Genomic DNA, 23290 nt, shown 5'->3' with positions numbered 1-23290 from the left:
CTCAGGCCACGTGAAAGCCTGGAATCCTAACGACTAGGCCACCAAGGAAACCACCCCCCCACATTAAATAATTTTTAACTTACTTTAGATCCTCGTAAACTGGCAAAAATTAAGACTAAATTTTTAAAAATTCAGCAGCTTTTCTTTTTGTAATTGTAATTTAAAAAATTCAGCAGCTCTTCTTTTTGGAAAAACAGTTGAAAGGTACATAATTTCTTAAACTGATATCATAGAATGCCAAAATTGATTTTATAAATTAGTCATTTATACTTTCATATTTCTTCATTCCTTATTAGACTGAATCTTGGTATAAATATATTTTATGTTCTCTTTAAGTTTATTTTTTCAAGAAATTGGAGTTTCGTGTTATTCTGAAAAAAACTTGGTTGCTGGTTTTATAAAAAAAAATAAATTGTAATGGCCTTGTGTTGTAAGTTATTGACTTCTGAGTTTGTTTGGAGTAAAAGGATATATGTAGGGATATGAATGTATATAATAACATGGCTCACATTAGATGAGGATATTATGTATCACACAGGATTTATAATACTGAGAAGTGCTTAAAACCATAATAAGAATATTTACATCACTTGTGAAACTACAGAAAACTAACTATAGGTATATATGATTGAATTAGACTGAACAGTATATGGAGGAAGCTTTAACTTGTGAAAATTGAAATAGAGTAACCTGTGTTCTTTAATTTTTGATTTAAAAGAACTCAGAGATAATCTTTTTTTAAAATGAAAAAATGGACCCAGAACTTAGGTAACTTCTCTAGATGTGATACTTAGGGTATACTTGCAATTTGAGAAATGGTCTCCCTAACTTAAATTTATTATTTGTACTTTCAGATAACTCTACTTAGACAGAATAACTCTACTTAGACAGAATAAAAATGTTCTCAAATTTTTTGTAGTAGCTTTTATTTATCTAAGATGGATTCCATTGCAAAACCAGACTTTATGTTCATTGAAAAATGTTGAAGCTAGAACAGTAATATTACAGGAGGAATACAGTACATCTTTAAAAATATGTATTTGTTAAAGAGTATTAATAGCATTACTCAGTATTATAACTGAGTCATACTAAGTAAATTGTAAATAACCAGATGTGTGCTCCTTTGAGACTAAATCTGCAGGAAGGATATATCCATGTAACTAAGATCCATCTTGTCTTATAGCTTAAAAAGAATCTTATAAAATCTTTTTGAAGTCATAAAACTTAAAAGAGAAAAGCTGTGGAAGCTGTCCTTTGGTATAGAGAGTTAAGTGTCAGTGTTTGTTCTAACCGTGTGTCGCGGTCTAGTTAGCCGTATTCCTGTTTTCGCACTTTTACCATTACAAGCTGCATGTGTGCTGCTTCCTCTCCCTCGCACCCCCAGTTTTGTGTTATTCTTTAAGGTCAATTTTCTAGAATGGTGTTACTAAGTCATAGAATCTGTGTTTTCTAGCTTTCAAAATACCTGATGATAGTGAATTGAAAGTTGTGTCACCAAAAGTACCAGAAATTTTTGCTCTGTGAGTACCTACAGAACGAGGGCCCAGCAAGTAAAATGTAAGAACCCATAGCAGAAATAGGAAGAGAAGCCAAGTTTGGCATAATAGAATCAAAGAGAGAAAGCTCTTCACATGGAAGATTATAAGTGATAAATTTGTGAAATAAGACCTCAAGTAGATTTAATCAGCAAGTGGCTTGAACTCTCAGAAGCTTGCAGGGATTGAAGCTTTAAGTGAATATATTAGAGGGGAAGTAGAGGCAGTGGATGTTGGCTCACCCACTTCTTTCATGGAGTTTTACAATGAAAGAAAAGGAAGACATTGACAGAGAAAATAAATCATGACTGTTTTAAAGCTAGGAGAGACCCAGTTGATGACTGAAGGAAGGGGTTATGGACTGGGAAAGAGTGAGGTTACTAGAAACCACATTATTGACTCTGAGAACAATATCCTGGATGAGTTGGTAAGGCATGAGGTCCAGAGAGAGGTGGAAGGATTTGAAAAGGGGAGAGAATCTTCTTTTTCAGTTGAAAGAAAAGCTGAAGTTTGTTATTTAAAATATCACTCCAGGAAATTCCCTGGCAGTCCAGTGCTTAGGACTCAGAGCTTTCACTGCCAAGGGACTGGGTTAAAAGAAAAAAAAATTCCCCCAAATAAATGAAGTTGATACATATTTTCATGTGCTTTCTAATAAAGTTCTTTCTAATATCCTAATTTTAGGATATTTTTATTTCATATCTTTGCTTTAATTGCTATCTGTAAATTTTAATACTATGTAGTGTATTTATTTAAACTTTTCAAAATATTGTTATATTTGCCGACCCATCTCATTCTGTTAGTCACAGTCCAGTTTCTCAGGTGGTTCAGTGGTAAAGAATCCACCTGTTAGTGCTGGAGATGTGGGTTTGATCCCTGGGTTGGGAAAATCCCCTGGAGAAGGAAATGGCAACCCTCTCCAATATTCTTGCCTGGGAAATTCCATGAACAGAGAGGCCTGGTGGGCTACAGTTCATGGGGTTGCAGAGCTGGATGCTACTGAGCATGAGGTAGATATTTAATTATGTAGAAATTAAGGCAGAATATTACTTATCCAAAGTCACACATACTATACACTCCTGGAAAGCAGATGTTGAGTGTTCCAGTTGAACATACTCCTTTTAGCACCTAGACATTTTCTTCCCCTTCCTGGAATGCACCTTGTGGCTTCTAGGATCTTAGTTGCTTGACCAGGGATTGAACCCCAGTCCCCAGCATTGAAAGTGTGGAGACTTAACTCCTGGACCACGCACTTTTACTCTTAAGGCTTGACTTTTGCTTACATTTTTAACGAATAAGTAACCAGTTCTATTACCCTAAATCCTAATTCTTGCCTCATGTGATAGATCTACGGTTTGGTTTGTAGGTCAAACCAGACTTTCCACTCAGCATATTTATTTAAGACTTGAGGGCTTCTCTCGTGGCTCAGTGGTAAAGAATCTGTGTGCCAATGCAGGAGACACAGGTTTCATCCCTGGTCTGGAAAGATCACACATGTGGAACAACTGATCCCGTGGGCACAATTACTTAGCCTGTGCTCTGGAGCCCAGGTACTCTGACTACTGAAGCCCGCATGCCCTAGAGCCCATGTTCCACAGCACTAGAAGCCACCCAGTGAGAAGCCTGCACACTGCAACAAAGAGTAGCTCCTGCTCCCTGCAACTAGAGAGAAACCCACCAAAAATAAATAAATTAAATTTAAAGGGGGGAAAAAAAGAGTTGGTGTGTGCCAAATCGTGTATAATCTACATTTCCCACTACATAGTTGTCTTATGCTTTATGATATTTTATTTGCCTCAGCAGCTTTATTAATAGTTATCAAAATCTCTGAATGTAGCCCAGCATAGCCAAATCTGAAAGGTAAAAAATTTTGAATTGTACATTTACAAGGGGGGAAAAAATTTAAATATTCCTCCCATGTCAAAAAAGGTTACCTAAAATGAGACCTTGACTGTATCAGACTTAATGCTAATTATTTCTTTTCACCTAGAGCTTGAAATGTAGTGATCCCAAGGGCAGGACAGTAGACTCTCAACTGTATTTTATTTCATCCAGAGTCAAGGTTTCTGGGTAGCTTAAATATTTTATTTAGAGTGTTAATTTCCAGAACACCAGACAGATAACTTCTGAACTAGCTTGAGAAGTTTGGATATGATTTTATCATTGTAAACTCATTGCCTCCTGGAGCCAAGCTGCTTTAAAGTTTATATCATGGATCCATTGGTCTCATGGTAGAGAGGATACCTAGCCTAAAGAGTTCATTTAAAAGGAGCAGCCAGACTTCAGCTCCGGTTGATTCAGTTATTTTTGTCTGTCATTCTGAATGTTCTCAAGAAGCTTGAATCTACACGTCCAAAACTGATTTTGATCTTATCTGCCTCCATCTCCACAGACAGACTGGCTTCCTCTACCTGTTCCTCCTGCTCTGTGTGTTTCAAATTAATATTTCCACCATCACTCAAGCTACCCTGGAGTCTTTTTTGTTTTTTTCTCTTTCACTTCTCTTGATCATTTACCACTAAATCCTGTCTGTTCTGTATCTTGGTTGTTCACTAGTAATGTCTCAACTTCTTATTCTTCAGTCAGTTTTCAGTTTGGCTTCCTGGCCTTCATTCTGTCTTAAACTTCTCCAGTACATCTGTCACACTGTTCTCAGTTATAAGGGTTAGAGAGGGAGAGGGAGATTATTGTCTGAAAGTCTAGGAGTTGTTACTACCTGTGGGTGGAACTAAAGAGCCTGTACTTGTGCTCAGCTGCTGGAGATACTGGTACGAGTTCCTGCTACTTCGTAGAACCGTGCACACTCCTGGTTCTTCAGCTGCCTGGTCTTGACTTCAGTAGGAGGAGACTCATTCACTTGGGTGTATCAGACCAGGAAAGAATGGGAGGGGAAATGGCATTTTTCTACTACTTTGGTCTTGTTTTTTTTCTCCCAGTACCTTCTGTTGGCATAGTGGAAGACAGGGGAGTCTGGCAAAAATAGTTTACAGGCTTTTTTGTCTCTATTACTTGGAGAGATGTTAATAAAATCTCCTATTATAAAGATAGATTTGTTAATTTTCCTTTGTCTGTTTTTGAAGCTAAGTTGGATATAATTACACTTTTGATGAACTGAACCTTTTATCATTATGTAGTTTTTTTTTTTTTTTAATCTCTGTTAGTACTTTTGGTCTTAAAGTCAATTTTACTTGATACCAGTGCAGCTATATCAACTTCTGACCTGGTGTCTTCTTCTGTCCTTTGATTTTGAACCTTTCTTTGTCCTTAGGTTTTAGTTATGTCTTTTAAAAATCACAGAAACTATATATTTTCACCATCCATTTAACTTTTATCTTTTAACTAAAGAACTTACTCATTTTTTAATGTTGTTCTTGTTTGTTGTTCAGTTGCTAAGTCGTGTCCAGCTTTGCGACCCATGAACTACAGTACTCCAAGCTTTCCTGTCCTTCGCTATCTCCTGGAGTTGGCTTAAACTCATGTCTATTGAGTCAGTGATATCATCCAACCATCTCATCCTCTGCTGGCCCCCGTCTTCTTTTGCCTTCAATCTTTCCCAACATCAGGGTCTTTTCCAGTGAGTTAGTTTCATCACATGAGGTGGCCACAGTATTGGAGCTTCAGCATCCATCCTTCCAGTGAACATTCAGGGTTGATTTCCTTTAGGATTGACTGGTTTGATCTTCGTGCTGTCCAAGGGATTCTCAAGAGTCTTCTCCAATGCCACAATTTGAAAACATCAATTCTTCCATTCTCAGCCTTCTTTGTGGTCCAACTCTCACATCTGTGCATGACTACTGGAAAAACCATAGCTTTGACTATATGGACCTTTGTTGGCAACGTGATGTCTTTGCTTTTTAATATGCTCTCTAGGTTTGTCATGGCTTTTCTTCCAAGGAGCAAGTGTCTTTTTTAATTTTGTGGCTGCAGTCACCATCTGCAGTGATTTTGGAGCCCATGAAAATACAGTCTGTCACTGTTTCTGCTTTTCCCCTATCTATTTGCCTTGAAGTGATGGCATATATAAGTATATATGTATATAAATATATATATAAAAGTATGTAGTGCAAACATGGGTATCCACTTCTCTATTTATACTGCTAGGAGGGAATTACTATAAAATGGTTGGATGTGCTTGCTTCTGGTCTCTTCCATATGCATTTATATGATGTTTGTATAACTCTTGCTTTTGTTTTAATATAAAGAAATTACATGTAGTTTTGAGGCTTTCTTTTTTCCATTTCAGTATGTTTTGGGATTCTTCTGTTGGTGTTAGTACACAGAAATCCACATTATTTTTTTTTTTTAAAGACATAGCTTTAAAAAAAAGTTATTTATTCATCTATTTTTGGCTGTGCTGTATCTTCATTGCTGTGTGCAGGCTTTCTCTATTTGCAGAGATTGGGGATCACTCTTTGTTGCAGTGCTCGGGCTTCTCATTGAGGTGGCTTCTCTTATCGCAGAGCACAGGCTCTAGAGTGGGGGCTCAGTAGTTGGGGCTCACAGGCTTAGTTGACCCCCAGCTTGTGGGATCTTCCCGGATCAGGGATAAAACCCATATCCCCTACATTGGCAAGTGGGTTCTTAACCACTGGACCACTATTGAAGTCCCACATCATTCTTAATGATTGTGTGCGTGCTTATGTGTGCTGAGTTGTGTCTTGACTGTTTACAACCCCATGAATTTTAGCCCATTTGGCTCCTCTGTCCGTGGAATTTTCCAGGCAACAATACTGGAGCCAGTTGACGTTTCCTTCTCCAGGGGATCTTTCAGACTCAAGGGTCAAACCCACATCTCTTAAGTCTCCTGCATTGGCAGATGGATTCCTTACCACTGAGCCACCTAGGAAGCCTAGTGGTTGTGTAGTCTTACTTCTGCATGCTGCAGTTTGTATAATTATTGATAGGCACCTATATTGTTTCTGGAGTTTGCTTACAGTGAAGCAGTCAGCATCCTTATGAATTAAAAAAATTTTTTACTGAGGGAAAGCGTTATGTGTCAGGCACAGTTTTTGTGGCACAGTGGTACAGAATCCACCTGCCAATGCAGGAGATGCAGGTTCAGTTCCTGTGTTCAGAAGATCCCCTGGGGGAGGAAATGGCAACCCGCTCCAATATTCTTGCATGAAAAATTCCATGGATAGAGGAGCCAGGCGGACTACAGTCCATGGGGTTGCAAAGAGTCGGATATGAGTGACTGAGCACATACAGTTTTGAATGCTAGGATTACAAAGGTAAATAGAAATCTCTACCTTAGAGTTGCTTACAGTTATATAAATGCTACAAGAACATAAAGTAAATTAATTGGGGATCTAGTGCTTTTCCAGCTAGAAAAATCTTTATTGCATCAGGTATTTTATGCTATTTCTTCTGAACAACTTTTCATTTGGGTCTTATTACTTTTTTAAGTTTCTAGATTCTGAAAAAAGAAATGTTGCCTCACTGGTTAGAATTTATATTCCCCAGGATATTTTGTTTGTTTCTGCCTGTTGCCTGGGGCGTTACTTCCTTGACCACTTGATTAAATTCTTGCCTTAGGTTCTCGGTGGGAATTCAGACAGAGCCCTGTGGGTATCTGCTTGAGATTCAGACATTTAATGGGAGACATTTTTTTCTTTCTCTAGCCATTTGCTAAGTTCTAAACAGGCAGATTTCATTGTTACCTCTTTCCATGCCCTTTATCTTATTCACTATTAGTTTGAGGGATCATAGTTTTATGCAGGTCTTGTGAGAGATTCCAGACTTCTTGGTCTTGCACCCCTTGGATTTGGTAGAGAACTCCAAAATGAAATTCAGCCCTGATCCTTTGAATATTTCAAAGTTCCTGCATTCATTTGATTTTTGTTTTCTGTGGAAGTGTTTAGAGTATCTGCATTGTGCTAGAAATATGTTTAGTCTTTTTATTTATTTATCTGGCTGCGTGGGGTCTTCTGCGCTGCACAAGGGTTCTTTCACTGTGTCCTGCAGAATCTTTCACTGCCATGTGCGGACTCTAGCTGTGGCCCTCATGCTCAGTAGTTGCCGTGTGACCTTTGTTGTTCGGTGACATGTGGGATCCCAGTTCCCCAACCAGGGATCACACTCAGGCCCTTGGCAGCCCTAACCACTGGACTGACAGAGAATTCCCCAAAATATTAACTTTAAAATAAGAGTGAACAACTTGATTTGTTGAAGGCTACCCATTTCCTAAAAGGGGGGAAAGTTTCAATAAATGTTAGAATTAAGAGCTGTAGAAGTATATTATACTTAGGAAAGGAAGTATTTTCTTAATTTGCACGAATCAAATTCTACCTAATTTTTAAATAAGGTAAAATCATTTCAGTGCTGTGTCTTCTCACCCTTTTTCATTTGAAAAAAGAAAAATGTTGTAATTGTTTAATATTGTTAGAAGTAGTAATTTATTAGCGTAATGATATTACTATGTTGTTTAGTCACTAAGTTGTGTCTGACTCTTTTGCAACCCCATGGACTGTAGCCTACCAGGCTTCTCTGTCCGTGGGATTTCCCAAGCAAGAATACCTGAGTGGGTTGCCATTTCCTCCATCATACCCTCCTATTGTTTATTTCCCACCTTTAGTTGATTGTTAGATGAAATTAGAGAAAACATGTTGGGCATTTTAGGTACAGTTGCATTAGCAATCATTGTCATATATCTCCACATTTTTAATGTTTTCCCCCTTTTAGTTTGTATTTCTTCCTACCCTAAATAAGGATTTCTACTTGGTTTCTCAAAATGTCACTTTTAAATAAAATTTAGCAAGACGTGAGGCCTAATTCTCCAGTGCCTTAACTTGCTCCATTTTTTGTCACATTTTAATATTACCACACATGTACTTGTTTTTTAACTATTTATTGACTGTCTCTTCCTTCACTAGAGTTTAAGCTTTACACAGCCAGGGATCTTGTCAGTTTGTCCATTGATAATATATTGTCATTTTTAGTATCTAAGAGGGATATATTCTCTTCTGGTTTTGATTGATAATGTCAGAGTATCATTTAAATATTTTGTACCTTGATTTCAACATGTATTAGTGTTGGATAATACTTAACACAAATCCATTAGTTTCGAAGCTGAGCTGTTTTATATATGAATGAACTTTTTGGGATGCTATTTAAAATAGACCTTTGTTGCTCAGAGCATTTCGTTGAGTGTGGTATTCCTCAACTTGAACAGTGTTGTTCACTATCAAACAACTATAGTGATTTTTTTTTTTTATACAGTAATACCCATCATCCTTAGCTGTCTGAAAAAGCAAAAACTTGAACTAATAAAGCACAAGCATTGATGAAAATGATTAGGAGCCGAAGAGGCAAAGATGGCCTCATTGGGATGAAACTTGCTGTCTTAGGACCATGCTTCACAGTGTGGTCTGTGGACCTGTTCATTACTGGGCTGTGCTTTTCATTTTTATGAGGACTTGGTAAACTTGTTCCTAATTTCTCCAGTTAGTCTCAGCAAGGGAATATAGTCTGGTTTAAGAGCAAATGAAGCAACAAATGTTAGTCAGTGTTAATGCTGTCACTGAAGATTAGTTGGCATTTGTTATACCAAAAAAAAATGTGATGTAGTTACCAAAGAAAGTAAACCCTTTTGCTTGCTAAGGGAGGTTGCGGCTCCAAAGTGGGAAACAGCAAGTAAAAGAGAAAGAGAATGTCTGTGGTTAGAGGTTAAGTATTATGAAAAGTTACTGACAATCAAAGAGCAGGTGACAGTTTAAAATGTGAGAACTGGAGCTGTCAATCTACACTAACTATATGCTGAAGGGTCAGGTGGGCTTGTAGACCTCACTGTTGTCTGAGGCTGTCACAGTAATCATTATTAACAGGTTAAATTATTTTCAGTACACATAGTGTCAGGGATCTGTATAGGAGTTTAGAGTTTTACTACATTCATTTAAAATTTTTTGATATTTAAAAGTGTTCATTTTTATTCTTTATATCTCATTCCCTGGTTATACCAGGGAAGCACATGGCATATTCAAACTTGGTTTAACATTATGGGTCTATACTGGGATGGGCATTGATAATATCAGTTGGGGAAAATGGAACAGGGCTGATGAGAATATAGTGATTACAGTTGGTTTTTTTTTTGCCATGCCACACTGCGTGCAGGATCTTAGTTCCCTGATGAGAGAGACAACCTGTGCCCCCTGAGTAGAAGCATGGGGTGCTAACCACTGGACTGCCAGGAAGTTCTCACAGCAATTGCAGTGTTGTTGTTTTTTTTTTTTTTTTTTTTTTCATTTAAAAAAAAATATTTATTTTTGGTTGTACTGGATCTTCATTCCTGTGCACAGACTTTCTCTAGTTGTGGCAAGTGGGGGCTCTTCTTTGTTGCTGTGTGTGAGCTTCTCGTGGCTGTGGTTTCTCTAGTTGCAGAGCACAGGCTCAGTAGTTGTGGCCTGAGGGCTTAGTTGCTCTGTAGCATGTAGAATCTTCCCGAACCAGGGGTCATACCTATATCCCCTACATTGTCAGGTGGATTCCTACCTACCGTACCAACAGCGAAGTCCTGATTACAGTTTTTAAAGTGATCTTTCAGTTGCTTTTACTCTATTGTATAAAAACTGTGGCTTGAGCTTTTCAAGGTCTTTAAGTCTCATAAGGCCAAAGGTCATAATGTTTGTATCTGTTTAATTATTTTGGGCTTTTCTGTCCCACACTTGACCTTTGGTGTGAAACAGCTGCTGTAGTGATTCTTGGAGTGTTGGTAGTGGAGAAGAGGGAGTGTTAATTAAGCTCCTGGCCGCCTTTTCATGTTACACAAATACTTTCCCGGACCCCTGTAGTAAGCCCCATTTCCAGGGGAGAGTAAATCTCAAGAATAATATCTCACAGTACTGAAGTGGGAAAAGTTTTAGGAACTGAACCTCTGTCACCCTATCTTAAGTGCAGGGTGACACATCCTAGCTGTTGCAGTAGTCTGGAGTTTCTCAACCGTAGTATTATGACATACGGGAATGTCATTCCGTTGTGTGGTGCTTCCCAGTGTCTTGTTGTTGACAGTAGTTAACTCCAAAATTTGTCAGTGGTTTTCTTACCCCCCAAAGTAGTAAATTACGGTGGATTCATATCACTTTGATTCATTTGTATTCATAAGGAAGCAGAGAAAGGAAGGTGCTGTCTAGACTTGTAGAGCCACTGGACAGCTATGCCAGTTCTGAAAGCATTAAATCATTTTTTTCCCCACAGTATTTAGGTATATCAGGATTTAGGTATATACAGTGGGTGTATAAACCATTTGGATCTCTTAGAAAAGCTCAAATTCCTCTGAGTTTTCTAGGCTTGAGCCAACACACATGAGGGCTAGATAGAATTTTCAGGTTATTCTAGATTTGGGATGCTCTCAAACATTTAAATTGTGGGCCTGCCTGGTCTTTCTGCCTTGGAGCACAAGTGTGCTTCTATTTCATGCAGTCTGGGAATAAAGTGCAAATTTACAGATCGACTGAGATCATGCATCGTGGGGTAGATGTTAAATACTGAGAGAAGAATCATTTTAGGCATATTAAATTTACTCAAAATTAATTTTTACTCTTCAGGTAGTTCTGATACTTAACAGTTAGGGAAGTCAGACCTTTATTAACAATTTTGAATGCACATATTCCTCCCTACTTGAACATGTCTGAAATCAAGATATGTCAGTGGAGTGGTGTTGTTTACTTGGTAGCCATTTTCCTTTCTTAGTGTTACATAAAATAGTACAATTGATGATGTGTCTCAGATTCAGAGAACCTGATAGTTTGTAATGTGTGTAGCTACTTTTCTCATGCCTCTCTGATGCACGGGCAGACAGGGTGATTTGTGGCTGTGAGCTGTCAGCTTTTCAGCCCCCTCAGCCCTCAGTGGTTTGTGGGTAGTTCTGCTTCTTTACTTACCTTCTGCAGATATTTTCCAGTTGTCTCCCCTTACCTCAGTTCAGGGCTGTTATTTTCAACGCTGTCTAGGGAAGCAGCCAGTGTTGCCCTGGTGGTCTAATGAGCTGGTGGTATCTTTGGCTTTGCTAGAGTTCAGTCCTAACGCAGGTATTTCACATCTACTTTTAACACTTAGTCTTCAAAATTAGGAGGTGAATGCTTCCTCATGTGGTAATAGCTTTCTGTTGATAGATGCTACTTGGTATGATTTCTAAACAGTTGCACTAGTTCTTCACATCCTGGAGTATGAATTTTCATTTATTTTTACATTGAACTCTTTAAGTCCTCCTTTTTTAACTTCTGTGTTCATAGTCAGCGTTCTTAGAACCGGTTTTTTACAAGAGCCAGAGGATCGTTGAGGAAACTGTTCGCTTACTCAAAAACACTTCCTGCCCCCTCTAATGAATTATTGTTCTGGGAAGGATACACTTAAGAGTGAATTCCCTGTTTTTGTGAGCCTACCACATACACTGTTTGACCTTCTACCTTATCTTTTTTTTTAGTACCCTGCTGAATCACTAGTTTTTATTAGTGTGCTTAGTAAGTACTCATTGACACCTCTCCCCCATGTTGGTCCTGTTTGTCTTTCTACTGCAGAAATACGGATGTGCAAGGTAGTTTATTGCCTGGTAGCAGAGACAGTAAGGGACTGGCATGGGTTGTCTTTTAATGTAGTGACTCCACCTCCTCCATTAAAAAACATGCTCCAGTGAATGTCTTGAAATGTTTGAAAAAACATTCGATGTTTGAAAGAACAAACACTTACAATCCCTTGTAATTCCAGAGAGTTGGATGGTTCTCATTTGAGTTTGCAGGCAAAATACTGGCCCTGGCAGCAGTTGTCTGAAATCTTGGCTGGAATTGGAGATTCCAGATTGGAGGTTCTTCAAAATGACATGTGGTTATTGGCAGGAGGCCCTAACCTTACCCTGCTGACCTCTGAATTGGGTTGTTCACAGTATGGCAAGTGATTCCAGAGAGAACAACCAAGACATAAATCACAATCTTTTATAACCTAATCTTGGGAGTGACATACCTTCCTTTCTGCTGGATTGTATTGGTTACATTGACCAACTCTGGTACTGTGTGAGAGGATGTGACTACCAGGAAGCAGTTACTTGGAGATTCCTTAGAGTTTGGCTACCATGGGCCCCTTTCTTTGTGGACATATAAGTAGTAGTATGGGATGGGTAAAGCTTTTCCTTTTCTTCAGTACTGATCACGTTGTCTTTTAGGGATAATTACACCAATGCAATTCTTCTTAGCTTGCCTTTGCATCCTGTTTCTTTTGGTAGCTGTTTATGCAAATTGACCTTCTTTTGTATCCTGATTCAGTGACAAGGGCTGTCTTCCCTGTCTTATGTGAAGTTCTCAAGGTCTGGAGGATTTCCACAGCATTGTTTCCCAAACTGTGGTCATTGAAACAAGACTTTCCCAAGATGCCCTACACTGCGAGGATTCCATTACTTTGGAAACCTGTATGTTATCTTCCTCTCCTTAGAGAGTCGTCATGCAAGTTAGTATATCTGAGAATTCCTGCTTTTAAAAAAAAAAAAAAACTTTTTTTTTTCAGTCTAGTGTTTTTGAAAATTGACTTAATCACAGAACCTATAGGATTTGTTGACTTTAATTGAAAGTGAAAAGTGTTAATTGCACAGTCCTGTCTGATTCTTTGCAACCACGTGAACTATATATAACCTGCCAGGCCCCTCTGTCCCTGGGATTTCCCAGGCACGAGTACTGGAGTGGGTTACCATTTCCATCTCCAGAGGATCTTCCTGACCCAGGGATTGAACCCAGGTCTCCTGCACTGCAGGCAGATTCTTTACAGTCTTGAGCCACCAGGGAAGCCCCTGTTAACTTAAGTAAATTAAAAACCCTCTTCTACATAGACACTTCTCACAAATATATTCCTTCTTTATTCAAAACATTGTTTAGGCAGCTTTATTTGTTTTCGATAATTAAAAATTTTCTAAACTAATTTTCAGTTTGTAATTTTGCATTTTGGAAGGCAACTGAGGTCAGAAATTGCAGTTAATATCTTATTTTCCTTGTTGCTAGCAATTCTGGCATTGTATCATTTGAGGAAAAGTTTTCACTTTTGCCAATTAAAAGAGCCATTGATTCTCAACAAAAAAGGGAGGAGTTCTCTAATCTGTAGAGGTGTTAGATGTTGGTAGGTTTATTAAAAAATGTTATGAATTGAAAAGATCTAGAAAACCACAAACGTTGCTGTATTGATAGTGATATTCCACTGTTGTGAAAAATCAGAAACTAGCTCTTAAGTAGAGTTGTGTGAAGTTCTGAATAGGAATCCATGCTTGTGTGCTTTTTTTTTTCTGAACACTTACTGTGTACAATTTTGTTTATTTTTAAGCAAGCTTTTAATTAATTAGTGGCTGTGCTGGTCTTCATGGCTGCACTCAGGCTTTCTCTCGTGGTGCGCAGGCTTCTCATTTTGGTGGATTGTCTTGTGGAGCGTGGGCTCTAGGGTGCACAGGCTCAGTAGTGGTGGCACATGGGCTTAGTTGCCCCACAGCATGTGGGATCTCCCTGGGGCAAGGATCAAACCCATGTTCCCTGCGTTGGCAGGCTGATTCTTAACCACTGGGCCACCAGGGAAGTCCTGCTTGTGTACTTTAATCCAAAAAAAAGTTCATTAGAAATCTTTATAATGTTGCATGCACTTCTAAAAACATTGGTTATTTGCTTTTAAACCGATAAATTATGGACTGTTGTGGTTTTTGTTTTGCTTTGTTGTGTCCTGAAAAAGAATGTCAAGTGATGATAATAAGGGAAGAATTGAACAGTAAAAGCTATACAAAAAAGAATGCAAGTACATAGCCATTTCAGGGCATCTAGTGTATGAAGAAATAACTTTATGTAATCTCAGGCTCTGATATATTATATCCTGGTGTTGAAAGATTAAATTATATGTGGATGATACTATTTTAAGAAAACAAATAGCTGTAAATTTAAATTATCTTAAACTTTTTCAAAAGATGTTTTCTGGAGTTCTTCTGGAAAACCTATTTGTCTAAAACGATGCATTCTTTAAGAGTTACGGAAAACTATGATTTTTATCATTGAAAACCAGCAAAGGAAGCCCTGCTGAAACTGTTAAGCATTTATAACCTTATAACTTGGTAACTATCTGATAGCATCAATGGTTACAAATATATTTAGAAATAATTAAAAAATTGTGAATTATAGGAAAGCAATAAAAAATTAGAGAGTCAGGCATGTAAAATATATAGATGTAAGGGGTTTATAAAGGAAAAGGCACAAGCATTTGGAGGAAATTTAATCAGGGATTTCAGACTGTAGGACTACAAGGATATTATGTTGTAAGAAAAAAAAGTACAGATTTATTAATGATACTTTTTTTTTTTAGAAACGACTACAGAAAGAACTGTTGGCTTTGCAAAATGACCCACCTCCTGGAATGACTTTAAATGAAAAGAGTGTTCAAAATTCAATTACACAGTAAGTATTTTAAGTTTTAAAGTACTTATTTTTCTTTTGTTATCAATGTAAGTATGAATATATACTCATTTTTAAAATACAGAATTATATTCTGTATGTCAGAATTATTTTCATATTTCCTCTGATTCTTCCCCACTGAGAAGTAAATACAGTAAACATATCTTATTATTCTGTGCATTTAAATACACAGTTTTGTTTTATAAAAGTTCCTGCTGATGAGGTAGCATGTTAAAAACTTTGGCCTGACTTTGTCAGGGAGTATTCTTCACTTGTGATAGAGTAGTTTGGTATGAGGTTATTTATCAGATTTTTCAAAAACATTTGAGGCTCTGAAGTGAACTTTGGCCACCTGATGCAAAGAGCTGACTCATTTGAAAAGACCCTGATGCTGGGAAAGATTGAGGGCAGGAGGAGAAGGGGACAACAGAGGATGAGATGGTTGGATGGCATCACCAACTCAATGGACATGGGTTTGGGTGGACTCCAGGAGTTGGTGGTGGACAGGGAGGCCTGGCGTGCTGCGATTCATGGGGTCGCAAAGAGTCCGACACGACTGAATTGAACTGAAGTGAATAAACAGTCAAGAGGCGCACCTCTGTCCTTGTCCCGTGAACATACAACATGGTTGCTTTCTTTATAGCGATGTTAGCTAACTGAATGTCACACCCTCAGCATTTTCATTTGATAGATTAGAGACTTGCATGAGGATGAAAGGTGAAGGGTAGAAGGAGGACACAGAAGTGTCCTCTGATTCAGCTTCTTCCTTGGGAGTGGAGCAGAAGTTTCTTCCCAGATATGTACCAAGAGTAGTAGAGAGATACGGGTTCCTTTAAAATGAGCATTTTTTAAAAAGAGAGCATTCCCTCTCTTAATGAGCATTGAATTAGTTTGAAATGTTTTTGAGAGTATCATCCTAAGATTTCACAACTGATTATTTGGTCTGTCCTTAACACTCCTTTGATTTAGTAGTTCCATTGGAAAAAGGTAAATGTAGTAAGATGGGAGATTTTTAAGTAATTGTCCTTAAAAAAGAAAGAAAAAAAACCCAAAATGTAAAAGGGGTATAAGCCAACAAGATAAAAATTTCCTAAAACCAACTTGTAGAACAAACTGAACAATTCAAATATTTAGTGACACAGAGACCAGAGAGCAGGAGTGACCAAAACTCACACAACAGGGGCATATTTACTTTCAGAAGAAACAATTTTTGGTTACCTTTGACCATAACGTTTAAGTCAGTAATTAAGACAGAAGTCAAACTTTAAGAACAGGAATATTAAGAAAGGATCTTTTTAATGAAATGAATTACAAACCAAATATTAATCTAGTTAAAAGAGATGCATGTAATTAACAGGAAATAAATACTAATTTTTAAACAATATACTTTTTTCTGTTGAGTTCTTTAGTTTCTTTAATCAGGGCAGAAGCTGAAACAAAAGATAGTTATTAGGGGAATCAGAGATAGGTGAAAGAGCAAAGTTTTGATATAACTTCTAACCTAGTTTGAAAAAACTACACAAGGAATTCCTTGGCAGTCTGGTAACCAGGACTTGACAACTCTCAACTGCTGGGGCACAGTTTCAGTCCCTGGGCTGGGAACTTAAGATCCCAACGTGGCCAAAGAGAAAAAAAAAAATTAAGTGGGATCATATGGAATGGGGGATATGGGTAAGGAAGATGAAGTAAGCCCATTATGCTTTATGGAAGACAGTTTGGTAGCATGTATTAAGACCTTAAAAAAAAAAAGACCTTAAAAATATGAGAATCATGTTCTTTGACCTAATATGCTATCCTTTGACCTCTATGCTCTCCTAAGGAAGGAACAGAGATACTGAAAGATCGACTTGGAACTATTGTGGTCTCTCAGTGTAGCTCAGTGAAGTGGCACCCCTTGAATTAACAGTCCATAGTCATCATGTAAGGCAGAAATTTTATACAGTCACAATTGCCTTTGAAAACCCCTTGAGAGAGGCTGTATTGGTATATATCCTATCTTAATATATCCAGCAAAGCTAATTTTTCCTTCATATATTTGTTTTTTTCTGTCTGACTTCACTTAGTATGATAATCTTTAGGTCTTTAGGTCCATCCATATTGCTACAAATATTTCATTCTTTTTTGTGGCTGAATAATATTCCATTGCATACATGTACCACATCTTTATTTTTTTATTTATTTATTTTTTTGGTTGAAGTATAGTTGATATACAGTATTGTGCCAATCTCGCTGTACAGCACAGTGAATCAGTGATACACATATATATATTCTTCTTTTATATTCTTTTCCATTATGACTTATCACAGATATTGAGTATAGTTCCCTGTACTATACTTAGGACCCTGTTGCTTATCCATTCTGAATGTAATAGCTTGCATCTGCCAACCCCAGATTCCCAGTCCATCTCTCCCCACCCCCCACCACATCTGTTCTCTGTCTATGAGTCTGTTTCTGTTTCATAGATAAGTTCATTTGTGCCATATTTTAGATTCCACATATAAGTGATACAATATGGTATCTGTCTTTCTTTTTCTGACTTACTTCACTTAGTATGAAACTGGAAGTGTTAGTCACTCAGTCACTCATCTGACTCTGTGTGATTTCACGAACTGTGGTCTGTCAGGCTTCTCTGTCCATGGAGTTCTCCAGGCAGGAATACTGGAGTGGGTTGCCATTCCCTTCTCCAGGGGACTGTCCCAACCCTGGTATCGAACCTGGGTCTTCTGCATTGGAGCCTGATTCTTTACCATCTAAGCCACTAGGGAAGCCCATGATAATCTCTAGTTGTATCCATGTTGCTGCAGATGGCACTATCTTGTTTTTATTAATGCCTGAGTAGTATTCCATTGTATATGTGGACCACATCTTTATCCATTCAGCTGCTGATGGACATTCAGGTTGTTTCTGTGTTTTGGCTGCTGTGAACAGTGCTGCTATGAGCATACTGGTTCATGTATCTTTTTGAATGATAGTTTTGTCCAGGTATATTCTCCAGAGTGAGATTGCTGGATCCTATAGTAATCCTGTTTTTAGTTTCTGCAGAACCTCCATACTGTTTTCCAAACTGGCTTTACCAAATTACATTCCCACCAACAGTTAGGAGGTATGTATACCACATCATCTTTATTCATTTGTCTGTCGATGGGCTTTGAGGTTACTTCCATGTTTTGGATGTTGTAAATAGTGCTGCTGTGAACACTGGGATGCATTTATCTTTTTTGAGTTAGAGTTTTAATCTTTTCCAGATACTTGCCTAGGAGCGAGATTGCTGAATCATATGGTAGTTCTTTTTTTAGTTTTTTTAAGGAAACTAAACTTCATACTATTTCCTTAGTGGCTGCACCGATTTACATTCCTACAAATAGTTTAAGAGAATTCCCTTTTCTCCACACCCTCTCCAACATTTCTTACTTGTAAATTTTTTGATGATGGCCCTTCTGACTTGTATGAGGTGACACCTCATTATAATTTTGATTTCCTTTTTTCTAATAATTGGTGATTTGGAGCATCTTTTCATGTTCCTTTTCATCTGTTTGTCTTCCTTGGAGAAGTGTTTATTTAGGTCTTCTGCCTATCTTTTGATTGCTTTTTTGTGGGGAGAAGTTAAGCCCCCCTCCCCCTCAGTCTCATTGTTTGCAAATGTTTTCTCCCAGTCCATAGGTTGTCTTCTCATTTTATTGATGGTTTCCTTTGCTGTGCAAAAGCTTGTAAGTTTGATTAGGAGGAATGACCTGATTTTTATTAAAGAGAGTAGGTTTTTTGTTTTTGTCTTTTTAATGCAGTTTTTGCATTGCATTTTATTTACTGTGTACTGGTTCTGGTGTTAGGAATATACTAAGTTTTTTGCATGTGCAGTATCATTTATCTTTCTAACAAAATTTTAAGGTGACTTTTTTACTAACTTTTAACAATTTTTTAAAATAACTATTTTAGAATTTAAGTACTTAAAACAGAAGAGCGTACTCAGGGCCACATAGCTAACTAAGGGACTGTCTAATTTTGCTGTAAAGTATTGCCTTTTGAGTCTGTGGTCATATCTTTTCTTATCATGTAAAGTATTTAGCATGCCTTCTGAGAATGAATAGCCATGCATTTAAGGGATCATCAAAAAAGCAAGAGAGTTCGAGAAAAACATCTATTTCTGCTTTATTGACTGTGCCAAAGCATTCGACTTTGTGGATCACAATAAACTGTGGAACATTCTGAAAGAAATGGGAATACCAGACCACCTGACCTGCCTCTTGAAAAACCTGTATGCAGGTCAGGAAGCAACAGTTAGAACTGGACATGGAACAACAGACTGGTTCCAAATAGGAAAAGGAGTATGTCAAGGCTGTATATTGTCACCCTGCTTATTTAACTTACATGCAGAGTACATCATGAGAAACGCTGAGCTGGAGGAAGCACAAGCTGGAATCAAGATTGCTGGGAGAAATATCAATAACCTCAGATATGGAGATGACACCACCCTTATGGCAGAAAGTGAAGAGGAACTAAAAAGCCTCTTGATGAAAGTGAAAGAAGAGAGTGAAAAAGTTGGCTTAAAGCTTAACATTCAGAAAACTAAGATCATGGCATGTGGTCCCATCACTTCATGGAAAATAGATGGGGAGACAGTGGAAACAGTGTCAGACTTTTATTTTTGGGGGCTCCAAAATCACTGCAGATGGTGATTGCAACCATGAAATCAAAAGATGCTTACTCCTTGGAAGGAAAGTTATGACCAACCTAGACAGCATATTAAAAAGCAGAGACATTACTTTGCCAACAAAGGTCCGTCTGGTCAAGGCTATGGTTTTTCCAGTGGTCATGTATGGATGTGAGAGTTGGACTCTGAGGAAATCTGAACGCCGAAAAATTGATGCTTTTGAACTGTGGTGTTGGAGAAGACTCTTGAGAGTCCCTTGGACTGCAAGGAGATCCAACTAGTCCATCCTAAAGGAGATTAGTCCTGGGTGTTCTTTGCAAGGACTGATGCTGAAGCTGAAACTCCAATACTTTGGCCACCTCACGCGAAGAGTTGACTCATTAAGAAAGACCCTGATGCTGGGACGGATTGGGGGCAGGAGGAGAAGGGGCAACAGAGGATGAGATGGCTGGATGGCATCACCGACTCAATGGACATGGGTTTGAGTAAACTCTGGGAGTTGGTGATGGACAGGGAGGCCTGGTGTGCTGCGATTCATGGGGTCACAAAGAGTCCAACACGACTGAGTGACTGAACTGAACTGATGGGTTCCAATTTGGTTACTTTCAGACAGTAGGCACACTTACTATTTTATATATTCTTAAGTCCATAATATGTGAGGTGCTCAATAGTAGTCCAGCACTGTATCCTCAACCTTCCTTTTGTTTCCCTGTATTTAATATAATAAATTTTTATACCTGAAAAGTATAGAATTTAAGGAATTGACCAGGTATACAGTAATTACAAGTGGCATGGCTGTAATTAGGGACTCGGATTTTTACTTCTAAAATCTGCCCTGTCATCTGTGTTATAATAAACTGTGTTCCTCTTTTTAATATAATTGGAGATAGTGTCCCATATATAATTATAAACAGATTTATATTCATGATTATTATATATGAAAACAAAGTAAGCTTATATAGATGCCATGGAAATCTATTCTGGGTTTATGAAATGATTGAAACATAATGAGAGACAAAGGAAAGGCCTTTTAGAGCCTTGAGAAGCCATCAGAGTAAGTGGACTGATGTCAGCTTAGCTTCCTTTTTCCTGGTTAGCTGTCTCTGGAATACTCATGAGAAAATTGGTCTGCTGTAGTCATTGTTGCTATCAACTTCTCTCATATTAATAGCTTCTAAAATAATTGATACCAGGAAAGCAGTTGATTAGCTTGATTTTATCTGTGAAATGTTTTCCATAATTGTAGAGATGGTCTGAAAAAATAAGGTACCATAAATAGAGTGAGAAGAGTGTAGACTTTGGTGTCAGTACACCTAAGTTGAGTTTTATTTTGTTTTTTTCTGGACCTAAAACTTGGAGTTAAACCTGGCATTAAAACTTGGCTCTGTCCTTTTTAGCTGTCTGACCTTGGTCTAGTTATTTAACCCAGGAGTGTCAGAGAAGGGAATAGGGCCAGGAGTGTTATTACCTACTCCTGTCATCGTTGGGAGGATGAAGTGTGTTGTTACACATGGGTGACTCCTGTCCCATTGCCTGGCATAGATGCATATCTGGTGTTCTTTTTCCTCTTCACCCCAGTCCTTTATAACTGAGGTTTAAATTTTTTCTTTTTTCCTATTCTAGGTGGATTGTAGACATGGAAGGTGCACCGGGTACCTTATATGAAGGGGAAAAATTTCAACTTCTATTTAAATTTAGTAGTCGATATCCTTTTGACTCTCCTCAGGTAACTGTTTTGCTTTTTAAAATTTTATTGTATTTTTAGATTATAGACAAATGCTAAATTTGTGATTTTTGACTAAGTAAAAACATAATCATTGCAATTAAGTAGATTTGTTTATTTATCTTATTTGTAATATAATCAAGGTCATATGAACAATTTATTTTATTGAGATTAGGGCTTTGCTGCTTTTGTACTTCTAAAAACTTAAGACTATTTCTGATCCATTCATGTTAAGTAGACCAAAGGGCATGGAAATCTAACCCCTAAGCCCACAGGTTGTGGGAGAACTTAGCATTTTGGAATAGTTGGAGCCATGTCTTTCTAGATAAGATGATGATATTGATAGAATGACATCATTAAGAGGCAAGTGCTATTTTGAAAGGAGCACTTCTTTGATTTCTCATTGCCATGAGAATAGTCTTAAGTTTCTAGATCATTTTAGTGTGAAGCACTATCAGTTTAGTTAATGTCTGAAAACTTGGACAAAGGGTAGTGGTGGTAGATAAAAATTTTTGAGAGCTGTTTATCTGTGGTAAATGATTAATCCTTGGAGGTTAGAGAAAAGGAGAATTCCAGATTTCTGGGTTGGTAAAATGGATAATGAGTTACTAGTAGCTAAATGATAAGACAGTGACTGACTGTGTAGCACTGCTATGTGATCAGGCGTTGTAGATCATGAAATTTCCCAAATAACCTGAAATTCAATGTGTTAGGTGCTAAAATATGCTATTTTTGAGGAAATTCATATTTCATTGGTACTTTTAAGTTGTTGTTCACTTGGTAGGTCTTGTCCTACTTTTTGCAGCCTCATGAATTGCAGCACGCCAGGCTTCCCTGTCCTTCCCTATCTCCCGGAGTTCACTCAAGCTCATGTCCATTGAGTCAGTGATGCCATCAAACTATCTTATCTCTCCTCACCCCCTTCTCCTCCTGCCCTCAATCTTTCACTGCATCAGGGTCTTTTCCAATGAGTTAGCTTTTCGCATCAGGTGGCCAAGTACTGGAGCTTCAGCTTCACCATCAGTCCTTTCAATGAATATTAAGGGTTGGTTTCCTTGAAGATTGACTGATTTGATTTCCTTGCTGTCCAGGGACTCTCAAGAGTCTTCTCTGGCACCACAGTTTGAAAGCATCAGTTCTTCAGCGCTCAGCCTTCTTTATGGTCCAACTTTCACATCTGTACATGACTACTGGAAAGACCGTAGCTTTGACTAAAAGGACTTTTGACGGCAAAGTGATGTCTCTGCTTTTTAACATGCTGTCTAAGTTTGTCATAACTTTTCTTCCAAGGAGCAAGCGTCTTTTGATTTTGTGGCTGCTATCACCATCCGCAGTAATTTTGGAGCCCAAGAAAAGAAAATGTCACTACTTTAAGTAGTGACACAAACAGCTTAATCTTCTCTTAGCCATGTGGGAGTATAGATGAAAGTCAATTTTTATATTGTGCTGTAGTTAAAAAGATAATTGTTTCAAGGCATAGTATTAAATGGAAATTGATTCCGTGAGTTCTGAAGTTTCTATGTGAGCAGAAAAGTAAGATGTTGGGGGCTCATTTTTATCTTTTTCTAAAAAAAAGTGGAGAAGTGTGTCTTGTCTTGACCTCTGGGTTTCGATAATAACCACACATCAACTGTAATCAGAAACCAAATGTATTACTTCTCTTCAGAAAATGATCTTCACTTTCTATTGTTGCCTTTGGCTTATCAGCATCATCTTAACCGTTTTTGCTTGAAGGCAGTGAGGCATCCACCTGTTTTCAGCCTGTTCCTTTACCTCACTTCAGCTAAGTCCCTTGAAGGCCTGTGAAGGAAGAATACGAATCATGGAATCAGAAACTTCGCCTTAGGGAATACTGGAGAAGGTTAACTGTGGAAACTCACAAATATTAAAAAAAAAAAATTTCTCTAACTAGGTCTAAGGTATTCTCTAAAACTCCGTTCTTAATTAAATCAAATGTCAAACTTAAGCATCATTTAAATTTCATCTT

At 37.9% G+C, this 23290-nt stretch overlaps 1 protein-coding gene across 4 annotated transcripts in view; it reads left to right on the top strand.

The window, feature by feature from the left end:
- The window catches only part of UBE2W (ubiquitin conjugating enzyme E2 W), a 65384-nt gene that overhangs the window by 14882 nt on the left and 27212 nt on the right, over window positions 1-23290 (top strand). Inside the window, exons 1-4 of one of the 4 annotated variants that reach the window (XM_070477181.1) lie at window positions 12802-12965; window positions 14844-14935; window positions 17966-18035; window positions 21204-21306. In XM_070477181.1, the coding sequence (XP_070333282.1) occupies window positions 14905-14935; window positions 17966-18035; window positions 21204-21306 (204 nt within the window). In that variant the 5' untranslated portion in view covers window positions 12802-12965; window positions 14844-14904. Of the gene's footprint in view, window positions 1-12801; window positions 12966-14843; window positions 14936-17965; window positions 18036-21203; window positions 21307-23290 lie in introns of those variants that run through there. The other 3 variants (XM_070477180.1, XM_070477182.1, XM_070477179.1) reach the window with 3 other exon arrangements.

This window comes from Odocoileus virginianus, chromosome 15 (genome assembly GCF_023699985.2).
Source record: "Odocoileus virginianus isolate 20LAN1187 ecotype Illinois chromosome 15, Ovbor_1.2, whole genome shotgun sequence".
NCBI lineage: Eukaryota > Metazoa > Chordata > Mammalia > Artiodactyla > Cervidae > Odocoileus > Odocoileus virginianus.
Note: the sequence above shows the minus strand (reverse complement) of the source record. Positions and strands in the feature narration are given on the sequence as shown.